This window comes from Bombus impatiens, unplaced genomic scaffold (genome assembly GCF_000188095.3).
Source record: "Bombus impatiens unplaced genomic scaffold, BIMP_2.2 scf_0318, whole genome shotgun sequence".
Lineage (NCBI taxonomy): Eukaryota > Metazoa > Arthropoda > Insecta > Hymenoptera > Apidae > Bombus > Bombus impatiens.
This window is the reverse complement of record NT_176737.1, coordinates 1,781,571-1,805,723: the sequence shown is the minus strand read 5'-3', so window position 1 is coordinate 1,805,723 and position 24,153 is coordinate 1,781,571. Positions and strand designations below refer to the sequence as shown.

Sequence of the window (24,153 nt, the reverse complement as noted above, 5' to 3'; positions counted from 1 at the left end):
TGTTTCTGGAAATCTAATTTGAAAAATCGACGGTGAAACTGGCACGGGTAGAGCATGCTCTCGTCTCTGGTTTTGCCTATCAATTTTTCGAACTTCGCGGTCGCGGTCGCGAGTGGGCTCGAAACGAACGTTTATTGCTCGAGCACGCACATGCGAGTGGGCAACGATCACTGCTGTGATCGTTGGTCAGTCCATGTGCACTTCAGTCAGCTTCCGCGGTTTATATTTTTATTTTCAAGTTTTTTTTTTGTTTGCGATTTAGAAGTCTCGAGCTTAGATTTAAATTTCAGCGGGCATTGCGCCCGAAGAAAGAAGAGGCTATAAGCCGAAGAGGCCCGGCAAACTGCCACTCAAGAGGGCAACTACGAATGACTCCCCATCCTCTGGGTCATCCAGAGCATGGAAAGTCATTATTGTTACTACTTTGTCACTATGCTCGCTTTTAGTATTTTTAGTAGTAATAGTAGTAGTAGTAGTAGTAGTAGTAGTAGTAGTAGTGGTAGTAGTGGTAGTAGTGGTAGTAGTGGTAGTAGTGGTAGTAGTGGTGGTGGTAGTGGTGGTAGTGGTAGTGGTGGTAGTGGTAGTGATAGTAGTGGTAGTGGTAGTAGTGGTAGTGGTAGTGGTAGTAGTAGTAGTTTGCTTTTTTGGCCGACGTATATATCGGTCCATCGTCCCATTGGGCAAATCGCGATTTTTCTTATTAGTGTTGCGACAAATTAATTACGGGTTGTATTAGAGTTGCGATAAAATGATAATCGCGTTTGCTTTAGAATTGCGAATTACGATATCGGGATTGCCTTTTGCAATTTTTATTGTGAACTTTTAGAATTTATCCTGTTTTCTATTATCTAAAATTAGATTATAAAAATGTTAGTTTTCAATTAATTTTATAGTATTGCAAGTAGCAATACTAGAATATTTGAAATAGTTTTTTCATGTAGTAAATGGTAATTTTCATTGAATTTACTTTAAAAGTTAGCGTTGCGATATTGTACCATCGTGAGTTCTATTAATTTTTCCCTTTAGCGTTGCGATAATGAATGATCGCGTTTTATTAAATAGAGTTGCGTTTATAAAATGCCTAAATGCCCTCCGACTGTATTTGTCGGACACTGCTACTGGATCACACGATACAGCTACAAGAGCTGTACTAACGTGATCGCTCATCTACCTCCTACATGGTTGCACTGGGATCTCTCGCTATTAGTGTTGCGTGTTGCTTAAATACGAGTGCGTAGATTTATATTTATTAGCGTTGCGTATCAAATTTCGTGGATGGGTCGCGGGTAGCATCCGGTGAGATCCGGGCAATCGGTATTATTTGATATATAATTACTAATTGTATCACTATACAGCAAAGCAATTAACTGTATAACTGATACAATTATTAATTATATGGCAAGTAATATGAGCTAATTGGCTGCGATCCTGACTGGGTTTTCTTTTCAATGCATCTATGGTATATTATATTAGTGAAATATAATTCAGATATAATTTAAAAGTGTAATCAATAATAAGTACTTTTTATTAATTTTATAAGTTTAATGTTCCACATTTCATTTTTGAGTTTTATATTTAGATGTAGTTAAAATTTATTACTATTTACGAATCTTTGTACGAAATTCTAGACTGTCTTATGCTTTATTAACATCTTCATAAATGTTTTCCAATCTACGCTCTTTTGAGCATTATATCGTAGACGAGATACCGAACAGACGTGGCAGGCAATCGATGCAATGCTTTCTCATGACCCATGACTTGTTTCGACAGTTATTTTGAACTCCTTACCATTTTCGTGTCACATGCGATGTTATCGATTTAGTCTAATACCAGATAGTTCCTATATTCACCGTAGCAAATCGCAGAGGGCTTAAAAAAGCAATCGAGATCGGTATTTTAGAACGTGAGACACAAAGTCCCATGTTTTGTGTAAGTATGTAAGTACATACTTATATAACACATAAATACATACATTGTACAGCAGGGAAATGGGAAGAATCCCCCGCGACGACACAGGATAAAGAAGCTAAGTATGTGCTTACTTACTAGGTATGTGCATACCATTCTACATCGCTCATCGTCACGCGTTGCCTACGTTGTTTTGTTTGTATATGCGATACTTTCGGCCAATAGACATGTTTGATTTTACGATTGCGTCGAGTCTGTCAGAAACAACCAATCAGATCCGTACTTCTTTCAGAGGACTTCTTACTATCTTCATCAGTATATGTATTATCAGAGAGGAAATCTTCTCTGGTATTACATGTATATTACGTAGATTAAAATAATATGAAAAAGGAGTGAGCAATGAACGAATATGTTAGGTGAGAGGTACAAAAGAAGCGTATGCAATAATCTGTCCGTGATTGACAGATGTTGATACCAATCTCGAGCAGTTATCGTTCGTTAGAGAGGGTAGGCGAAGACTTGGCTCTTTGCAGGAATGCGGTTGGGGAAAAAACTTCTTGAGGTTTGCTGATTACGACCGGAGGTAACGAGCTCGGTGTAGGCCCCCTTGTAGTGGTAACAAATACCCAAAACTAACCTTAGTTTAACCCTAGTGTGGCAACAAATGAAATGCTGTTCTTTCAGGGTTGGACCAAATTTCTCTTACAAATTAGATTAAAATCTAGAAAAATTGTCTAGAAATAAAAATGGACTCTATATTGCGATTGTCTTCTCTATTATGCATAGTTTCGTTTTGTATTTTATGCTTTATTTCTATTACAACATAATTTATTTTATTACAACTAACGGAATGATTGTATCGAATTACATGATCACAAGATTTTTTATCTTATATTTATTATTATCTTATATTTATTCTCTATTGGATCGAATGAAAGGTTTCTTCGCTCGAGATGTACTTTTTTAAAAGATCCTTCAAATCACTCGGATCGTCCAGATTATCCGCGCTCATCGAATATCTCTTTATTTTTTTAATCGCTCTTATGATACACTTATCGAATCTTACACTCTTCTTCTTCAACTTTTGATAAGCGTACTGTAATTCGCTTGCTTTTGTGTTTGAGATCGGAATTGATTTTCCTTAAGGTATACGGCTCGTTCTTCAAAGCAGCTTTCTCCGATTCTAACCGATCCAATTTCGAAGTGGCCGTATCCAGTCCAGCCCGTAAAGACTCTTTTTCGTCCCTCAGTGTCGTCAATTCCGTTTTCAATGCTCGAGGTTCTTCAGTCGCGGCTCGCAGCTCGTCCTCCCTTCTCTCGTCTTTCGTGAAATTAACAACCAAGCTGCATCTCAGAGAATTTATCTCCATTTCGAGGGCACTGCTCCGCACTTTTAATTTGTTCACAGATTCCATTAATTTCTCGGTTTCTGTTCCGTTGTCAACCTGTCGTAAGGATAATACACTCGTCCGGCCGATACGCGTTACTGCTCCTACGTTATTCGTACTATTACTCGAGTAGCTATCGATCTCTTTATAATAAATATTCACCTTCTCTACTAATTCAGTTTCCTGCTTTCGAAGCTCATGCTTCGTGCGAGCCCATTGCATTTTAACTTTAAAGTTCTGACTCCTCAAGTTTAATATCTCGAATCTTAACGATTCGTTTTCTACAATTACTTTCTTTAGCTCTTGTCTCGCTTTCGTTAATTTTGTTTTGTCATTCAAACGTTTGCCAGATTTGCTATTGCAAACTCGCCATACGCCACGTTTTCCCCGTTTTCTATCTTGAAGATTTTGCATCGTAAACTCACATACTCCTGTTCCAACGATTCTTTCTCTTTTCCCAACGTGGCGTTCGTCATCTCTAAAATTTGTAGTTGCTTCTCGAAATGTTGCTTTCGTTGTGAATTTTATTCAGTCTGAGATTCAGCTCCTCGCCTGCTTTCTTCAATGTCTCGTTGCTTTGCCTTACATCGTCGAGAGTGGTTCGTAGAATCGTGTTTTTCGACCTCGTTTTACTACAATCAGTTTTTAATTTGTTTAATTCGACAGTGAAATGTTGTTCGTTCACCGTCTTAACTTGCTTCAATAGATCGTTTAGTGTGACATTGTCCTTGTCTAGTTAATACGTGTCGCGAGTCGATTCTTTTCTAACAGAAGGGTTTGCACGCGGCATTCGAAGCTAATTTACTTTAAATTCAGTTCGTTCAAATCACCGTGCAGTCTCGAGTTTTCAAATTCCTGGTCGTTTTATTTTATCCCCGGACCTGTTCAATTCCGTTTGCGTATTTTCCGATTTGTTACTTAAATGTTCGTTGCTCGTTCTAAAGTTTCTGATTTCTTCGAGTAGACCGTCGCGTCCAAATTTATGTTTATCAATTTCGTCCTTAAACACGGAACATTTGGTGCAAACGTGATTTACGGATTTTTCTAGCAGCTTCTTTTCGATCTTTATATTCGTCAAATTCGCGTTTAATCGTCCCTTTTCTTTCTCCAAATTCGCCTTTTCCACGTGTAATTCGTTGTAATCGGATTTTACATCGACGAGCTCTTTCAATCGTTCATCGGCTGCAGCTTTTTCCGCGCCTGCTTGATACACCAGCACACACTTGATACACTGTTTTTCCACTCTAGATGAAAAATGTTCGTTTCCAGTATTGTCTTAGCATCGGGAAAATGTTGCAATTTAATTTTCAGATCGGCGTTTTCGAGATTCGCGTTATCGAGACTCTCGTTCGAAGTTGCCAAGTCCACCTTGAATTGGTGTAATTCAGCGTTCATCCTCTCCATCGCTTCCTGCGAGCGCATCGCATTCTCATTTTCCTTCGCGGTGCTTGTAGTTTCTTGTTTGCATTTGGCTCCTTCTAATTCGTTTACCTTATTTTGTAAGCTTTCATTTTCCTTCGAAGTAATCCGAAGGCTTCTTGTCAAGTCCGTGATCTTGGCGTTTAATGCTTTCTCCATCCTGTTTCTGTCGATAAGAACGCTCATTGTTCGCTTTTTTTCTGCACAGCTTTACGAATTTTGTCCATTTTTTTTTAAACAATGCTTCCTTATCGCTCTGGAGATTTTGTAATTTTTTACTCGTTAAACTCTCTTCGTGTTTCACCTGTTGCAGCTCCTTTCTCGAATCTTCCTGATCACACTGGAGCTCCAACGTTTTCTCCTTCATCGTCTTCACTCTCCTCCTCAAACCTTTGTTCTCTTCCATTAGCGTGACAATTTTTTTCCGTGTATGATCCAATTCTTTTTCCTCTTTGTTCCAACAAATTTTCAGTATCGAACAATTCCTGGTCAAGAACGTTTATACGCGGGTTTTTCTCATTCAGTCGCGGCTTTAATCGAACGATCAACTCCCCTGTCACGTCGGAGACACGAGAAACCGTGATAGATGGCCGGTGATCTCCTCGCGTCGCAGTTCGAACGTTTCACGTTTATTCGGAGTTAAGTTTACTTTAGTTATACTCAATATAAATAACCGATTAGAATATCGTACGTTTTATTATCATACTCGACTCTCAACTTCCCGATTTATACTCTCCGGCTCCTCCACTTACACTCTCTGACTTCTCGACTCACACTGCCGCTTCTCAACTGACACACTGCGACTTCTCAACTAGCATTATGGCCGTTCTAGCATTCCTTTGTCTGTTCCTAGGCCTACCACGCATGTGTTCCTCAGACGCTCGTAGCCAGGGTCACGTAGGCCTTTCCTACGAAACTATACACTTGAAAAGACCGACGACACATTGATGGACCCGACGGCACCTCGGCTCTTGCGACATTGTTCATGGATGTTTCTTAGGCCCTTTCACCGATACTACAATAATAAAATTTATTATGCAAATCTAATAGAGCGACGGCTCAAAGTGTTACAACAGAACGATTCAAAGTGTTACAAGAGACTGATTCAAAATGTTTTAACAGATTGGCGCGAGCGTTTCTTTTGGAGGGTTTTATACTCAAGTTTTAGTCCCTTTAGAAGGATTGTCGTGCGACGTATCTCAGAGGTGTCTATTCCGTTACTATTTGATTATTGTCTTAATGGTTATGGTATGCAGGATGTCTACCTGCCCTATTACTGTGTAACGGTACTCGACAGTAAATTTTCTAATCGGTTTCTGTCCCGTGGCTCGTTACACAAAGAATATTTTAAGCTAGCCTAAGGCCCTGCTGTAAATGTGAGGTGTATGTGTTGTCCGTATTTTTCTTCCAATTTAGATGCGTGGAAAAAAAATCGGACTCCGGTCACCGGGATTCGAACCCTGGTTCTCCCTTGGAACCTAAGGCGCTAACCACTGCTATTTTTTTTTTTTAATGATGTTTATTTAACCCAAGATACAATTTTAAATACATTTTGGTATTCGTAATAAACGGTGAATTTTTGTAATGATGTGTTAGGCAAAGGTACCGATACGCGACAGTACGACGTAGCCATGCTATATTATGTGTCGGTGCTTTACATTTTTCGTGTTTAATACAATTTTTGGGTTTAAGCCGCTGGGGAGCGGAACTTTTATATGAATTTGTTTCTTTTTTATTTTTTCTGTCCTGTAAACTTGGTCGCAAAACAGGACGCTTCTGTAGTCTGCCTGTCGTCGTCCGACACTAATTAGTGCCGAGTGGTGGTATTCGCTGCTGAGTGCCGCCACAAATCTTAGGATTTATTTAACTAAGGTTCTACGAAGGAACAAATAGTCTGTGTCTTAATAATCCCTAAATCTATTACCTATTACGGCAGGTACGTGTACCTAACAGAGGTATAGCGGTACAGGAGTCGAAGGACGACGCGAGTCGAGAGCGACTCATGCTGTTGTTTTGCCTCAAAACATTGACTCAGCCTTGACGCAGAAATGTAATGATAAACAAAGTCCGGGCAAAACAATGTCGCATGCAACCGCTAAATTCATTCTCATCGACATCTCGATTATCCAATCGCTGCTATTACTTGTCAAACTCTGTAACAATCACATTTGTATCAATAAATATCATATATAGTATATAACAACGATGACCAATTCACGCGAAGATTCGTTATACGCGCCTAACTCCAATGATAATCCGACATATATATTGTTAAATATACTCGAGTGTTTGTTCCGCACCTATCACGACCTATCCACCTCAACTGTTTCTGAGCGGGTGGTCTCCTTGAGCGTGCGACACCCCCATCCGCTCGATTCTCTTGAATATACTTAGACGATCGCTGGATACGACGATCACTTCTAACTGCTTGATCTCGTGACACACTCTACCGACAAAATCTCTCAATTTTTCAACGTCCTTCGATTCGTTTGAATTTCCTTCCGCACGACGATTCGATCCATTCATGGTCGACCGTGCCTCCTCGATGATCGTCTCGAGCTCTTCCATTTTATTCGAGTATTTTAGACCGATAGATTGCCGCCGATTCTATAATGCTTTTTTGCATGATTATTTTTTAACCTATCGATTTCGATATTGATCTGTTTTAAATTCGAGCCCAACGTTGCAAGTTCTTTCGAACACTCCTTAGATTTCCTCGCTTTCCCTAGAGACAAAGGAACACCAAGTTGATCGCTAAATTTTGCAAATTCCATGTGCAGTTGTGTAGTATCGTGGACGAGGGGCCTAGGGGGGTGTCGTGCGAATTGTAAACGAGCGGTTGCTGAACGTGTGCATGATATCAGACAAAAGACAAAGGGTTGTTAAGAGATATAAACGAATTAACGGCAGTATGAGTTGAGAAACCAGAGAGTGCGGATTGTGTTGTCGAGAGAGAGTTGAATCTGTGTTGACGAGAGTTGTTAATTAATTATAATACGTTTTTACGATTAGTTTATGTTAAATAACCATTGTTTTCTGTTTAATCCATTTATTATTAATAAACTAATTATTATTATATTTACGATACTACAGTTGTTAGAAATTAACGCTCGATTCGATGATTTTCTGCGCATATTTTAAGCAGTCTGGACCAGCAAGCAGTGCTTCATGGTCGTTCTTTTAGCGTATTTGTTAAATCTTGTGCCAGTCGTTCGATATTATTAAGATTATTCCGACCATTCGAGTCAATGTCCCAAGAATTAACTTTGAATCTATTCAATTTTGTCTTCGAACGTTTCGTTCGATCGTCCGCCTCAACGAATCTCTTCTGATAATCCATGAGATTACCATTTTTATATCTTATCACAGCTTTCAGATTATCGATGTCGACGTGCAAATCATCGTTTCTTATTTGCGTCTTGTGCAAGCGATCGTTTACGCTCGTTACGTTACGTCATGTGGGATAGTCCACGCACCGTTATACAGATTTATTATTTGCTCTTAAAAATCACGGAGAAAGCGGGTTATCTAACGGGAAAAACTGGTTTTTTTCCCATGAACAGTGTCAGCCACGAGTCACGTTAGTAGGAGGCTTCCTCCTCCTATCTTCATTCATTAGCGTGAGTCATAACCAACGGGCATCGCGGATCGTTACCTTCACTTTTCTAACGAAAAGCGTCAGCAACGAATCCGCTTTCTGCGTATCTAAAACACACCCATACCGAGCGTTCCTCCGTAATAACATAAGAGCGAATAGTCAGTTACAAAAACAGTTCAAGTAACAGAAGGACCAAAAAGTCAAGTCGTCAGAGTCGCCAAGTCGAAGACAGTCAATCGACAGAGTAACATACCAGGTGTTTGAGCTTGTATTTTAAGTGTTCCACTTGCGAACTGTGTTCGTGATCCTCTTGCACCTCGTCCAACCGACTTTTCAGATACTGAATCTCGTTGTTCAAACGTTCTCTCTCGGCTAAGTACTTCTGTTTAACTTGCACCAGCTTGTCGTCGGATTTCCAAGCGGTTTGCCGCGTAACGTAGCCTGCAGAGCAGATTTAATATCAGCGACTTCTTTCGTCGAATCTTTATTCGCTGCCTCTAGCCGTTTGATTTCTCCTCTTTGACGTTCGATCAATCGGACAGCGTACAAAGCGTCGTCCGTGTCTCTCGCAGCGACGCGTAAAGCTAGCTTCAACCACCAAATGTTGGATCGTAATTTCATACGGTCGTCTCGCCAGTTTCTCATCTGCTTCATTATGCTGTTCATCCTACATAGAGTGGTAGCTGCGACTTGTGCTATTCTCGTCTTCTCTTTGAACGCGTTGTCGTCATTTGCCTCGATCGATAGGCAATTGTCAAGATACGCGTCCATCATTGTTAGATACTCGTCTGACAACCACGTAACCGAAAGGGAAATGTTCGCTTCGATTAATTTTCACTGAAATTTCCCAGTTGGTGTGCCGATCGCGATGCGGTTACGTCAGGCTTATCCTCGTCAGCCGAGTTTTACTTGGTTGAATCGACGATGCTGAAAGTGGTGCAAAAATATCTCCGTGTAGATTTTATTTACATAATCGAGTAGACTTCCTTGTAAGAAAGATCGAAGAACAAGAACAGAGACTGTTAGGTTTTTATTTAAAAGCTTTTGATTTTGGATCGACAGATAGTTTCATTTCAGCCTGACAGCCTTGAAACGAAACTTGGTTTGCAAATTTTAGAAACTGTAATTATTATTATCAACTCCCGCTCCTTACTTCTTGTCACTTTAGTTCCCTGCAATAGCTTTTATTCCTGTTTAATAGCGATATTTTTACAATAAATAATAATTTATTTATTCATTCGGCTTTACAATCAAACACAGAGAAAAGACCTTGGCTTACATAATACATCTAACTTGCACCTCAATCTCATGTACCTTTGGTTTGGTAATTCGTTCGGTATCTGTACTTTTACGCTCTTTCTCCAAAACCCTTAACCATTTAGCTTATCACCGCTTTACGTAAATTATCCTCTACTATATCTTGCTATTGCGACAACGACCATACCCAAATCCACGCCATTCCATACTACCTGACAGCGAACCGTTAGGTTTTGACGACCTTTGCATATGGCCCAACATTACACTTTCCTCATTACGTAGGGCAATCAGGATTGCCCCTTGCCCCTCAACACCTACAAACGCAACATATGAAAAGTGCAAGCATTCTATCACGAGAGGAGTCTTTAGTCTTTAGTCTTTAGTCTTGAGTCTCGGGTCTCGGGTCTCGGGTCTCGGGTCTTGAGTCTTGAGTCTTGAGTCTTGAGTTCAGAATTTTGAATTTATGACACGGACAGGCCCATTTCCTCCTTTAGGAAATTTCGAATTACATATCCTCCCAGAGCTGTTAACCTAACGACTTCTAAGTCAGGTAAAAATCCTTAGGAAAGGACCAGCCGAATGGGCACAATGGACAGACGAAAGCCAACGGCCGGTAGGGAGAACGAGCGCAACTAATCCGAAGACGATGCCCTTGCAAAATGTTGAAAAACTTTCGTATCGTTGTACGAGTTTCATAAAATTAGAACGTCTAATAAAATGCTCTTAAGGAGAGTTAGCGAATCGTAATTCAATCATAGCAATCGTTTAAATTGAACGTGAAGTAAAAGTTCCATAGCTATGGACTAACTTTCGACGAAAACCTAACATAATCGATAAATCACTTGAGTGGTTTTAGCTACATACATCATACGTAAGTTTTACCTACATCCATCATACGTAAGTTTTACTTACATCGACTTAGTAATAAGTATAACACCAAAGTTTTTCTTATTGATGTTATCGGAGGAAAATATTTGAAAGCAAGATTAGCACGTTAAATATTTTTGACTAATTTATCTAGCATTAATGTCTATACATCGTTTAACTTGAAAGGGGATGGGTATTCTAAATCTTTGCTCTTTGTTCGATGACTAGTACGCAAAGTTGGCGGAAACTAATCATGACAAACAGAATCGTTCGTTTCGTTCAGCGTGCAAGTTTTTACCCGCAAGTTTCCTAATAAATATGTAAAAGTTAATATCGAGGTTTAATAACAAAATTCTAGTGGTGGCCATCCGGACGAGGTACGCGTAATTTAATTACGAACATAGCGAAACTCTATGGCCGGGATATGATCGAAAGTTTCGGTTCGTTTGGAAGTTTTCGTCGAATCGGACGGTAAGTAACTGCGTGGTCCAATGATTTCCTTTAATAAGACAACTTTCTTACCAATCTAGAAAGAGAGTTTCGTTCCTTTTAATTATATCGATATTTCGATCGTTTGTGTCACGTACGACAGAAGGAGAGAAGAAGAAAAGCGAGAGCCAGAGAAAGAGAGTTTCAGTTTTCGCGTTTGAAAAGACGAGCTCCGTCGACGAGCTGCATACAAACGCGGTATATTTTAATAACGCAGCTGTAATTAGATCTCGTGGAAACGTGTACCACATTAATACCGTGGTTACCACAGAATTCGCAGGGATTCCTGAAGCAATCTGTACAAATTGATTACGCGAACAAGCACGAATTAATTAAAAAGATATTTCCTTGTGTTTGAATAACTTGGTCTGCAAAAATATTTCCCGTCTACCGGAAATAAAAGCGCAGCCTACTTTGAGGAACAGGAATATGAAAACTTGCGTGCGAAATTCGCGGCAAAGTGGTCGGGCGAAGTGAAAGCTGGAAGTGTAATAAAGCTAAATATTTCCCAAGTTGTTAGGGTTATTAGTAGCACCGATTAGAGTTATTAGTGGCACCGCGTGCAATTATAGTCCGATAGCTAACCTTTTCAACGCTATCAATTGGAAGCGGAATGATCTTTTTAGCTTCTTTGTCGTATCTTGATCGAAATAAAAATCCTCCTTTCGTCCCATTTCCGCTATTAATATTTAAGAAGTTTGCTTCAAGAAATAATATAAAAATAACCGTTTGTAATCGCCAAAAGTGGAACGAAACACCATTATAGTAAAATCAGATTTCTAATTTTCTAGAGTAATTTATAAGAAAACGATACAGGGAAATTGTTGTGTGAAATCTTTATTCTTAATTATTTGGTTAAAGACGCAATCCGAATTATAGATATAACTAGGATTTACTGTATCGATTTATCACACAACGGTACATATTTCTTTTATTTTCATTGGAAGAATTCCAAAATTTGTAAATAAAATCGGTCTTCTGTAATTTTAAAATATGTAACTTGGTAATAGAGAAATACGACGTTTTTGACAGAATTTCAGAGAAATATATTCGGTCTTTGGACAGTTAATTTGCACATACGTAGAGCAAAGAAACGTAACAGCTAGCTGATATCGCGCGGGAAGATATTTCCTTTTTTGCCATTTCTACGATGCTAATCTATGATGTGGAAATAACAGCAAACGATGGAAAAGTTCTCGTAAATTGGATCGGTGATGGTGCGCTCTGAATGTTTACGGAAGCGCGCTAAATAATACGTATATGTATCACGTATGAAAAACGTATCTATCTAAGCGTCGCGTCGTCGAAATCTGAACAAATTTATTACACGGCCCAATAAAACAGACCGGTCTGACGTTAAATCAGATTATCGATCTTCATCGATGACCGCGGTCGTGTGGCAGCAAAAGTGTGACTGCCGCGTCGAAATACATCATCCCAAACTCGTATATCCAGGCTAAATGTTTTGTTTCACCTGGTGCTCGAGGCCAGTTTGGCGTTTAGGTGCGCCGAACTGTCTGTAATCGGTTTACGATCGTAATTCACTTACATCGGTGATTCGGTGACATCGGCGCGGTGACAGGGAGGAAAAAACACGCAGCGGGAAAATAGTTACGTTCGGATAACCTGTAAAATATGATTTAACGGTTGGCTGGGAAACGAATTTAGGAGGTTGGTAAACGCGAGGCAACAACGTCGATCGTAGATGTTGTACGACTAGGAATAGAAAATATTAGGATAGAGAATTATTTTGTTTTTCGATAGACGCTTTATTATTATATAAAGCTCCTTTACTATCGAGTCTCGGTTTCTAGAATGAATTCGCGGGACCTCTAAGCTTTAAACTCGTTTCTCCGTTTCCTTCGTACAGCTACGAGAATCGACGTTAAAATTCTTGTCTCGCGCTGCGAGGCAAGCGGTTTGTAATTACGGAAAACTTTTGAAAGATTACTCGGATAATGGAAGTTTGTGCCGGCGCGGATGCGAGGCATCGTCGCGAGAATCGATCGATCCACCGCACGAGCCGTGCTATTGCTGCAGTTAGGATCCCTTGAGCGACAAAGAAGCAGAAATGTACGACCTCTCGTTTGCCCCGAAGAAGCTCGCTGTAATGAAGTGTCAGACGAAGAAGTGGCGAATGAAAAGACTTCAACTCGAGAGCGAAAATAGGTCTCTGAAACGAGCCCTCCAGTCATTCGGTATCGATGTGTGATATTTCCTAGCTTCTTCCTTTATGAATCTCTTCTTCTTATTCTCTCTCTCTCTCTCTCTCTCTCTCTCTCTCTCTCTGATTCGTAATTGATTAATTGGAATTCTGTACGGATACCCTTGTGATCGCGTTTCTCTTCCTTTGCGAGTTAGTCGTTTAATTCGAGTCGAAAGGAGCAACGTTCCGTGCAATTAGTGCTGTAAAGAGCGAAACGGCAGAAATTATATACACTGTGACCGGCTCGTTCGATGTCGATAGTTTGCGAACAAGTGTCTCGAAACGAGCGTTAGGTCGTCTTATGAAGCGCCAACTGTTAGGAAGATTCTGCTTGGGGGATTCTCTTAAAACATCTTCAGTTCAAAGATATCGATCGACTATAATAGACTGCGCGTTTTCATGCATTTATGCGAAATTTCAAGATGCAAAAATGCACAGAATGCATATAACGTGCAAACATACTTATATGAAGTATCGAGGTGTCTACTTTTTAACAGGTAAAAAATTTGCACTCAAGTTACAGCTTTCTTAGCTGTATTTATAAAAATATAAATTTCCATAAAAATTCTCAGTCCAGTTATCATATTTTAGGCATTCGATATTCCGTTAGTTTTTTCACAAAAACTCGATGGGTCGCTCACCTACTGCTAATAAGTAGCTTACACCTTTGCATCGAATAGATTGCTTCTCTTTTTCACTATGTTGTATCGAATAGAACATTATATCAAACTTTAACCATCGACCAATATCACAATCGACAAAATCGTAGTTATATTCCATGCCTGTGATCTCCGTTTCTTCGTTTGTGCTTTGCCTGTACTATTGCCATAATTCACAAAATTTTTCGCTACATTATGTACTTTACGACATAGTACTGCATAGTATTCAGTCGAGGTTCTACTAGTAAATTCCGTAATAGCAATACAAACCGAAGACTGTTTGCGAATGTAGACCGGAGCTTCCTAGCTTCAGGGATTTTCCTTTAAAATTCAGAGCGCTTTCTTTGAACGGTATCGTGCACGTGCACTGTTCCGAATGTTTCTAGAGATTAGATGTTTTCGTGTAGGTGTAAATGCGGATGAGATATCGAAGCCCGATCCGCTGCTAGTGCACTCCTGGGAAGAAATCGAAAGGCTGCAAAATGCAAACGCGGTGCTCCAAGATAAAGCGAGGGATCTTGAGGAAATTCTCGCCGAGCGAGATTTCTGCGACGATCCTGACGCCACTTCCTCAGAGAGAAGATGAGATATCTTGGAGAGGGTTTTGGCGCTTGAAAAGAAAGAGTACTACTGCTCGCTACTTTCTCCTCTTCGTACACTTAGACCTCGTTTAATCGTTTCCTCTTGCCAACAACGAACCATTGGTAGCAGAATGATACGCGTTATCGATCCTACGTATCTGTACATTTCGGTTAACTTTGCTCAAACGAATCTATGACCGCAGAAACGTTCATATTTTTATTATACGTATCAATATCGCATGTACGTAATTTATAGTAAATTTAACCAAACCGAGCCTGAAATCCTACAGATCAGACAAGAGTTTACAAGAGTTTTTTTTTTTTTTTAGTTGTTTACATTCACAATTTGTCCGATTTGGACATTTGGTAGAATTTTTTTGATTATATGTGGGTGGCTACCCCCAGCGGAGTACCATCTTCGTGTTTGTTAGGTTATATCCTTTGTGAGATTTGCTGGGTGTTTCCTTTTTAGTCTTCTTTCTATGCTTGATGCGTTGATCGTTTCCGCTGCCAGCCGGTTCGGGTGCGTTGCTATTCTTTCTCTGTACCTTCTTGCGCATCTGCTAATCTCCTCCTTGACCGTTGGTATTCCCAGGTCTTTCCGAATGTCCTCGTCTCTAACGTACCATGGGGCGTTTACTATCGTTCTAAGAATTTTAGCTTGCATTGTCTCTATTTTGCTTATATGGCCCATTGCTGCTGTTGCCCATAGTGGTATTATCAGACAAGAGTATAGAGTTGATAGAACAACTTCTCCCAAAAACAGCATTGCACTAGTGACGTTATCGTAGAACGTATGCCAGCCTTGAAATTAGCAGATTTATTTCATTCGATTAACGCGAGCGACTTTTCTATTTGCAAATTCTGGCGAACTGATTTTTCTCTCGTAATACGTTAAAGCGTTAGTCGGAGGGTTTGTCGAGGAGATGAGGAGTCAGCAGTTAGGAGTGAGTAAACGGAGTGCATGCGTAATTAATATTCAAAGATGGAAGAGGGATTAAAAAAGGATATTCTTCTTTTGGCCACACATATAGGATGCACAATGAGAACAGCATCGGTTTAAATGTTTTTTAATGTGTCATATGAGTTACGTATGTATAATACCCTTTAACGAGGTTACAAATTACGATATTGATCAAAAGCACGATACCAATTAAAAAACCATAGTTTCTCTCTTAGATCGCAGGATTCTTGAACAACCTAAGACAATCACAGACAGACTTGTTGGTATTATCTTCTCTGAAATCGGAAGTGGGAAGTCTAAAGTCACAGTTACACGATCTCAAATCAGAGAGAAATATTGAACGAACTAAACAAACTGCGAGAAGCACCGAAGTATAGAGTCGATCGGATAACAGACTTACCGGAGCGGAGGAACAAGTTGGGGAAAGACTACAAGAACAAGACGGCAGAATTACAGTCAAAACTCGACCAGGCAAATGACGAGATCGATGAGTTGAAAGCTGAGATAACCAAACTGAAGAATAAGTTGGAGGAGCGTAAGAAGCGAAACGCGCAGCTGGAACAGCGTTGTCTGGACAAGCACGCACTTTCGGAGAAGCTACGCGGCTTCGAAGGAAAGCTTGCAGCCGCGAAAGCGATAACAGCGAATCTCGAAAAACGAGGTGGGCATCTTAAGGCGAGACGAGGAAAATTTGCCGAACGAGCTGGACGAGGCAAGAAAACAGGTGGAGGTGTTGTTGACTGGACGACTGGAGGACGAGAGGGCGGCCAGGACCGCGTTGCCGAAGGAACTGCAGAGAAACCGAGATGAGATTGAAAAGTTACAGAGGGAGATTTTTGGTCTGAAGGAAGATGGACGCCGAGAGCAAGGAGAAGGACAAACTTCGCGAAGCGTTGCAAGCATCGGTCGGCGAGAGCGAAAAGTTAAGAGCTCGGTTAGAGCAGCCGAAGAACGAGAACGACGGTCTGATGGAAAGGACGACGGAGCTAGACAATTTGAATAACCAGCTAAGGAACGACTAGGATAGCATGAAGCAGGCTTTGCAAGCAGAGATCAACAAACTGAAGCATGAATTGGCCAAGGCGAAGCGAGACAAGCAACAGTATCGAAAAGCAACTGGAACAAGCGATGGCGAAGAACGAGAGAGCCTGAGAGCCGAATTGGACGAAGCTGGTAAAGAACTTAATAAACTGAAGTTACTTGAAGGACGAGCCGCGGTACAGCCTCGACGAGATCGAGAACGATTCGTTGAAACGAGATATGAAAGCGTTAAGGGATGACCTTGAGGATTGCAGAAGGCAAGCGGAGGTGCTAAAAGCCGCTGCTGACGCGTCGAAAGCGGCTAATGATAAGGAACTCGAACTTGCAAAGATGCAACTGCAAATAAAGAAGTTCGAGTTGAAAAAGAATCGCTTAAGGAAGGAAAATGACGATTTCGGATTTAAAATGATGGAATTACGAGGAAAGTTGGAGGAGTTGGATAAGACAAAGGCAAGAAACGCGGACTTAGTCGCTGAAGTAGATCGTGTTTGAGAAAATAATTGGAAAAGGCGTTGGAGGACATTGATCCGAGGTTGAAATCCGAAACAGGTTCCTTGAAGGATAGACTCGATAATTGCGCGAACGAGATGCGAAAGCTGAGAACCGACAGCGATCAGCTTAAATTAGAGAATCGAGCTTTCGAGTCTGATATTCGCGAACTTGACGGTCGTTTAACGAAGGAAATCGCCAGTCTGAAAGCGAGAAACGCAGGATTGGAACGGAAACTAGAGGCATTGGATAAATGGAAGTCGAAAAACGCGGATTTACTTGGTGAAAATCGATCGTTTGGGACGCGAATTGGCAAAAGCCTTAGAGGATATCGATCGATCGAAATCCGAGGTAGGTTCTTTGAAAAACGGACTGGATAAATGTGCTGGCGAGGTAGAAGTATGAAACTCAGGCAATGGGCGGCGAAAGGGGTCTGAGACAAGAGATCGCCGATCCGATGAAATTAATCGACGAATTGGAAGAAAAAATTGCTAAACTGCAGGCAGACATAGATCATTGGGAAATGAAGAACTGCAAACTTCAGTTGGAGATCGATGAATCAAAAGCTGATCTTGATAAAGCATTGAAAGATTTGCTCGAATGCCAAGAAAATTTCGGGTATTTTAACGTTAATCTTAATAAGCGTAATTCTTCGATAAAAATATTAAAAATATCTTTTATACGAGGAATGTCTTTTTCGTTTATTAATCGTAAATTAATTGAAGAAAGAAGCGAAACTCGAGAGGAGAAGGCGACTACACAGAAAGCAGAGAGCGAAACTCGAACGCGGAGGACGTAATTGCGGAAAAATTGAGAGTAGATCTTCGAAATTGCCAAACTGAGAACGATAGACTATAGAAGCAATTAAACGAAATGGAAAACGAATTGGACGAATTAACAAACGTAAAGCATCGTATAAAGAATGAGATCGATAAACCGAAGAAGACGAACGTGACCATAGAAGCAAAGATAATGTCTCTGGAAAGTGAACTTTCTGATTTGTTAGACGAGAAAAAAAGTTGGTCGATGAATTCTATCGTTTATGCGAACAGCTAAATAATCGTAGGAACGAGCTGGAGGAGCAGATGGCCGCGAAAGATACGGCCAAGGAGGAATTGGTCGACGCGAAGAAACAGCTGGTCGCCCTAAAAGCGGCGTTGGACAAGGTTCGCAGCGAAAACGATAAGCCAAGAAACGAGAACGAGGAACTGAATGTAAAATTAGCCAAGTTGAACGAGCAATTGGAAACTCTGAAGGACGAGAATGCGAACCTGGAGAACGCGAATCCGAAGAACGAAAACACGAATCCGAAGAAGGCCAATGCGAAATTGGCGGCGGAGTTGACTGGAACGAAAAACAAATTGGCAGAAGCGGAGAAACAGGCGAACGATCTGGAGAAAGAGAACGGCGACTTGAAGAACAACATAGCCGATCTCGAGAACACGGTGAACGAGCTGGAACCCTTGAAGAAACAATTAGAAGATGCTAAGAAGGAGCTGAATAGGCCGAGGTCTGAGCTAAATATTAGTTCGAAATCGGCGAATACTCAACTGCAAAAATATTTAAATAACGCCATGGAGGAATGAAATAGATCGAGGAATGATTCGAACAAATTAAGAAACGATTGCGACAAATCGAAGTCTGAATTAGATGACCCGAATGAGGAGATTGTCAAGCGGAGAACGAAAGATCGTGTAATGAATTGATAGATTTGAACCCGGAAAATTCGAAACCGCGGGACGATTTAAACGAGGCGAAAAACGAAGCGAATAAACTAAAAGCCGATTTGGATAAATTGAAAAGGGATTATAGCGAGTTGCGGTTGGAATTAGGTAAACTAAGGGACGAGAAGAATAGACGCAAAGAACGCGATGCTGCGTTAGCCACGGATCTGAACGAATTGAGGAAAGGGAATGGCGAGTTAAAAGATGGGAACGAGAAACTGAAAAGCCAGTTATTCGATTGCCAAGAGGAGAAGGAAAGGCTACGCAAGGAATTGGAAAAGCTGAGGAGAGAAAATGCCAAATTGAAAGAAGGTATGATAACTACCGTTTCAATTTGTTTGGAATTCAAATTAGAAGGGTAAGTGCTTGATCTTTTGTTCAAGTCGCTTTGCAAATTCCAGCAGAGTGGTTAATGAAAGGCATTTAATATCATTATTTATCTTAAGCAGCATCAGATATAATTTTACAGTAACGAGCTTTTCCTCTTATTTCGACTTCAAATTACTCGTGCTTTGATATTTGTGGATTGTGAAACGAGTATAACACATTATAATAGTAAAGCCACAAATTATTCTTCTGCACAGAATTAGTTAAATTGAAAGAAAATTTCTCATTTGTTGAAACTTATATATATTTTTTGAAAAGTATTGGTGCAGTTGACTACTAGAAATTATAATATTCTTTAAAAATTGAGAACAATTTCTCATTTGGATTGTATTATCTTTGGAAGATTCTGCAAGGAATGACATATTAAATTCCTTATGTCACTGACATATATATATATATATATATTGTTAATGAGATGAATTTCATGTAGTGAAAAAGCTGGAGCCCGAGGAAACGGAGATGGACAAAGATATTTTGGACTATGGCTGTGATTTTATAAAGGCGAATGAATTACCGGGGAAGAAATTTGAAAAACGATACGAAAGTAAAAATTATATAGACTTTTCTGCAAATAAAGAACGCGAAAGATCTGAAGACTGATTTTTGAAAGAGCGCTTTATTCATACATGGAAATGTTTGACATATAGGTAGGTACAAATATTTTTTGACATGTTATACGAATATTGATGCGTTACTGAATCATGTAATATCGTTATATTGTATTATCGACGTTGGTTACCGCATGCAAATCACAATGATATAGATTAATGATATTACTTAATAAGTGAATAAACCTGATAGATTCAATAAATCATTCTGTACTCCAGAAATTAATAAACGCCTCCGTTCTACTAAATCGAATGTCCTAAATGTATCTTCAAATTCGATTAAAAATTTAAACGATATAACTTTAAACAAATTTCAGTCACAATTCTGTTCATTCATCAAAAAGTAGAATATTTCTAATTTAATCGTTAGCTTTATCGATTGAATTTATTCCGTGTGATGAACATTTTTTACTCGTGTTTATAAAAATATTCGTACTAGTTAAATATTGGCGGTCTATTTATGACAAATGATCATCTTCCAATCTCGAAAATGCTGACGTATTATTAATCGAAACAACGTGTTCTTTATCTCTGCAGTCGTTGAGATTGACACAGTTAGCAGAGCTTCGCGATAAGATTGGCCACTTGGCATCGGAAATGGCGCACCAGGACAGCAGAGCGGTGCCGTGCGACTATTATGGACCAGCGATTCCGTCAAAGGCGGATTATAATATTTTGGACCACCGTATAGCTACTTTGCAGAAACAGATAGCGGAGAAGCAAATGGAGGCGGACTGGAAGCTCCAGGAGCCGAGGAGGGCTCTTCAAAACGAGCAGGCTAACTTAATTCGAATCTCCGATCGGATGAACTTTGAGAGAAAACGCAATTTGAACCTTCGGCATAGCATGGATGATTTACCGTAATACGCTTTTCCTTTTAACCTCGTTCATCGTTGGACGATCGTCTTCCCCAAGACGTTTCACGGATGAGAAGAATTATGTTCCCTCGGTTCTCGAAGCTAACGAATTTAACGAATTCATGGTACGCTATAAGATCAACAGGCTGTACGAGGAAACATGGGTCTTGAAATTGTGCCATCGACGATACATCTGTTTCTTGTTCAGCGTCGTTGTGATTGTCGCGTAATTTTTGGGGTTAGTCGATGAAAATAAAAAGTAGCTGAGCCGTAACACAACTATTAATTTTGTTTTAATTAAACTTTATTATGAATTCAGCAATCACAATGTAACACACACTGAATTTACATAAATCACAATTCACTCAAACCACGTTATGTAAGACTTAGTTGCAACGATACGTTAAGTACGCGACTGTTATAAGGGTGGAAATCGGTATAGATATGTTGACTATTCTAAGGATACGGAATAAGTGAGTCTTTCTGGCGATACCATGTCTGAGGAAGGCTAGGGGTGGGTGTGTCTAAGGACACGGGACTATCGGATTTGTTGATGACAATTTTGATTAAGGAAGTGAGGGCAGTAGACACCGTCTCCGATTGGATAATAAGATGGTTGGTGGACCAGGAAGGGTTTTAGCCGCCCTCGCGAGAAAGTTGCTAACGGAATATACCAGATGTGAAGAAAACCAACTTTCTAAGCTAATACGTGGTAGAGAATAGACGTAAAGGGAAATCTAAGACAGGAAATACTCGCTTGGTTCGAAGGACTTTAACTATGAAAATGCCAAGACCCCTGGTGGGTACTTAAGACTATTGAGGGTGCGCACCAAGAATCTGCAGACATCTGGGTGCCATCCTGTCGGTGTGTGGCCTGGTCTCTGATGTGAATTGACGTTACGTGATCACCGATGTAAGTATATGTAAGTAAAAAGAGTATATCGTTACAACGTCAACATTCGGACTTTCTTGTATGACTTGTTCTTCTCACGTTAGTTCGGCGTCTCTAAATGTTTAATACGTGAACAATGGAAATTACTGGACGAAATAGTGGAAGGACCTTGATGTTTGCAGGAACGCGAACAATTTCATTGTAATTCGCTCATAATTCTGACGGTTGAATGCAATTTAAAAGAAAGGTACTTTGCAATTATATTTCAGGCAAGCACAATCCAAAATATCAGCAATTAAAAGAACAAAATTGAGTTAGACGTGGGAATAGAACCAGATGCCATTGCTTGCTTCGGAACTTTAGGAGCGTACAGGCACACGAAATCATCGGACGAAAACGCGAGGATCGTTTTCTCAGCGACCGCCTTCTCCTTGTTGCGACGTCAAATCTAAAGAATTTCGGTGACAACCAAACCGCTTTATGTTCTCTCGCCTAATTATACTTCTGGCAACAGTTCATCGATGGTGAGCGACATTTGATTACAGTAGCAAGCGTATACATTGCACTGTTACCATAGTCGTACGTTCTTGCTTACGCGAACTCCGAGTTAAGTGGATAACCTTGTATGTAGAAAAATTTATAATTGGAAACGTGCTGCAAATATGCTCGTCACAAGTGTTTATAATACTGTCCATATTTATGTACACAAGGCGAAAAACAAATTTCATAACTTACGTGGATTTATAGTATGTTTTTAAATACAAGTTTCCCCAAAACTCTCCTCTCTTAGAACTTTTAGATTAATTAGTTATGAGCAGAAGAACTTTGGATTCTAATTAAAATTTAAAGAACTTGGGGTTTCTACAGCTTCTCTCAATAGCAATCTACATAAGGACGTATCATAAATTCACGAGAGTGCTGTAACTTATAATTCGAATCGAAATTTGACGGAACTGCGGTTCAATTTCCTAGGCATGTAGTCCTGTATACAAACTTTATGTCGTTAAAAGAAACTACCGGTTTCCTTCCATTTATTACGTCTATATATTTTTAGAAAATCATATTTAACATTTCGATATAATATAACTTCTTGTTTATGCTGCGAGAGAATAACTAGGTAAAATATCTTCCTAACTAATAAATAACACTAAAAAAGAGAATCTTCGATGTATTAAGAACGAGTCAGCAAGTAAAGCTCGTATCTACGCAATAAATTTTCTTTATCCTAAAATCTATTATCTCGAAGATCTCGGCAACGACGAGAATAGATAAATCCTCGCTGTTCTTTATCTTTTGGACGTTTCCCTTACAAAAGATATCAGAGACGCGCGATTTTTCCAAATCTACGGGCCGACAACAAAATTTCTCTATAAAACCGATGTGTGCCGGGGATTTAGAACGATCAAGCTGGTTCGCGATCGTATAAATTACTTCTAGCCGAGTAATTTAATCGCGTCGCGTCGCACCGGTTACATTCTAATTAACGAAGCGCAGCATAGAGGAACAGATAGGAAGAGGAAGAAAAAACGCGGCGGCGGCCAATAACGAGCAACGTTCTGGAAAACAGTAACGGCTAATAACGGGCAATAGATTCGGACTGGCCGCGTTTGCTCGATTTTGCGCGCGGCAACGCGATTTCCTGTTTCGTTTTGTGGCACGGTGTTGTTCGATCGAGATTAATTCAATTGTATCGTGGACCGCATCCGCTCCCACGACTTTATCAGCAACTGTCGTTGGTGTGGCTCGCGTGTTCAGTGTACAGCGTGCGGCGTGCAGTGTGCAGCGTGCAGTGTGCACGTGCACGCCACGATGTCGCGATGGTACGCTAACGGATACAACTGACAAAGAGTACACATATAATTGAAATGCGCGGCTAGATCAAGTGGTAAATGAATTGACGAAATCCATTTAACCGTGTGTCCATCCAGTCGGAATTGGAATAAGCTCGTAAAGCGTCCGTGTATTATCGAAGTGATAGCAGGTCGTCAGTTAGCGTTTGCGAAACTTCCGCTTTCGCTTCGTCGATTTATGTTTCCAGGGATAAATTGAATTTCGAACGAAGGCGATTCGTTCAGGAAATATTAGGCTCGACGCATTATCGTTGAACTACAGATGTTTATGCAGAATGCACATTAATGCACATGCACATATTTTCGTAGTAATCGACTAATTACTAAATTAGTAATTTTGACAATACATTTAAGTCCGCGATGGAGGTTTTGTTTTGAGAATTTATTATATAGTGACCGAGAATGCATCGACTGAAAATCGGGATAAGCGATTTAGAAAATAATTATTTATTCATGGTTACGATTTATTGTATTTCTAGGATCAAATGTAAGAAGTATATGTATTATAATGTTAACTTTTTATAAGAAACAAATATGAATAACTGTATCATGCACGATGTCACTTGAAACGTGAAATTTTATCGAGATGTTCCGACGATCGAGGTTCTGCGTTGATAACCGACTCCAGGCAGTCGTTGCACGACACCGAGCAAAATCTAGTATATCAAAAATAGGTGGAAATGTCGGAGACAGATTAACGTTAACATTATGATAAATATATTTGCCTTTTTTGAGAAACGTTAGTGTCCAGGTTATTCGTGGGGTTATTTAGGTTCTCTGGTAGATATTCTCGAGAGCAAGAGTTTCATCGTGAAAAGAATGCATCAAAGATATCGTATATTTATCTTTTGGCCAGTGAGCGATGTATTGCTTTAGGCAGCAACGATAACTCGTTCGAGGTCAGGAATCGAAAAATAGCGGATACAGGTCACGTTATGCCCGTTTTGTCGATTAACTGGGAGCATGCCA

At 40.0% G+C, this 24,153-nt stretch overlaps 2 protein-coding genes across 2 annotated transcripts in view; both read left to right on the top strand.

The window, feature by feature from the left end:
• LOC100749953 (hemicentin-1-like) overlaps positions 1-24,153 on the top strand; it is a 99,216-nt gene that overhangs the window by 2,057 nt on the left and 73,006 nt on the right. The window lies entirely within an intron of this gene.
• LOC100746930 (myosin heavy chain, cardiac muscle isoform-like) lies at positions 11,890-20,698 on the top strand. Its single transcript, XM_033320487.1, is given in 11 exon segments — positions 11,890-13,136; positions 14,199-14,376; positions 16,012-16,270; positions 16,359-16,531; positions 16,632-16,854; positions 17,264-17,494; positions 17,725-17,878; positions 17,881-18,450; positions 18,534-18,902; positions 19,408-19,544; positions 20,123-20,698. Coding segments are annotated over 11 exon segments (2,760 nt in total). The 5' UTR covers positions 11,890-12,997; the 3' UTR covers positions 20,450-20,698.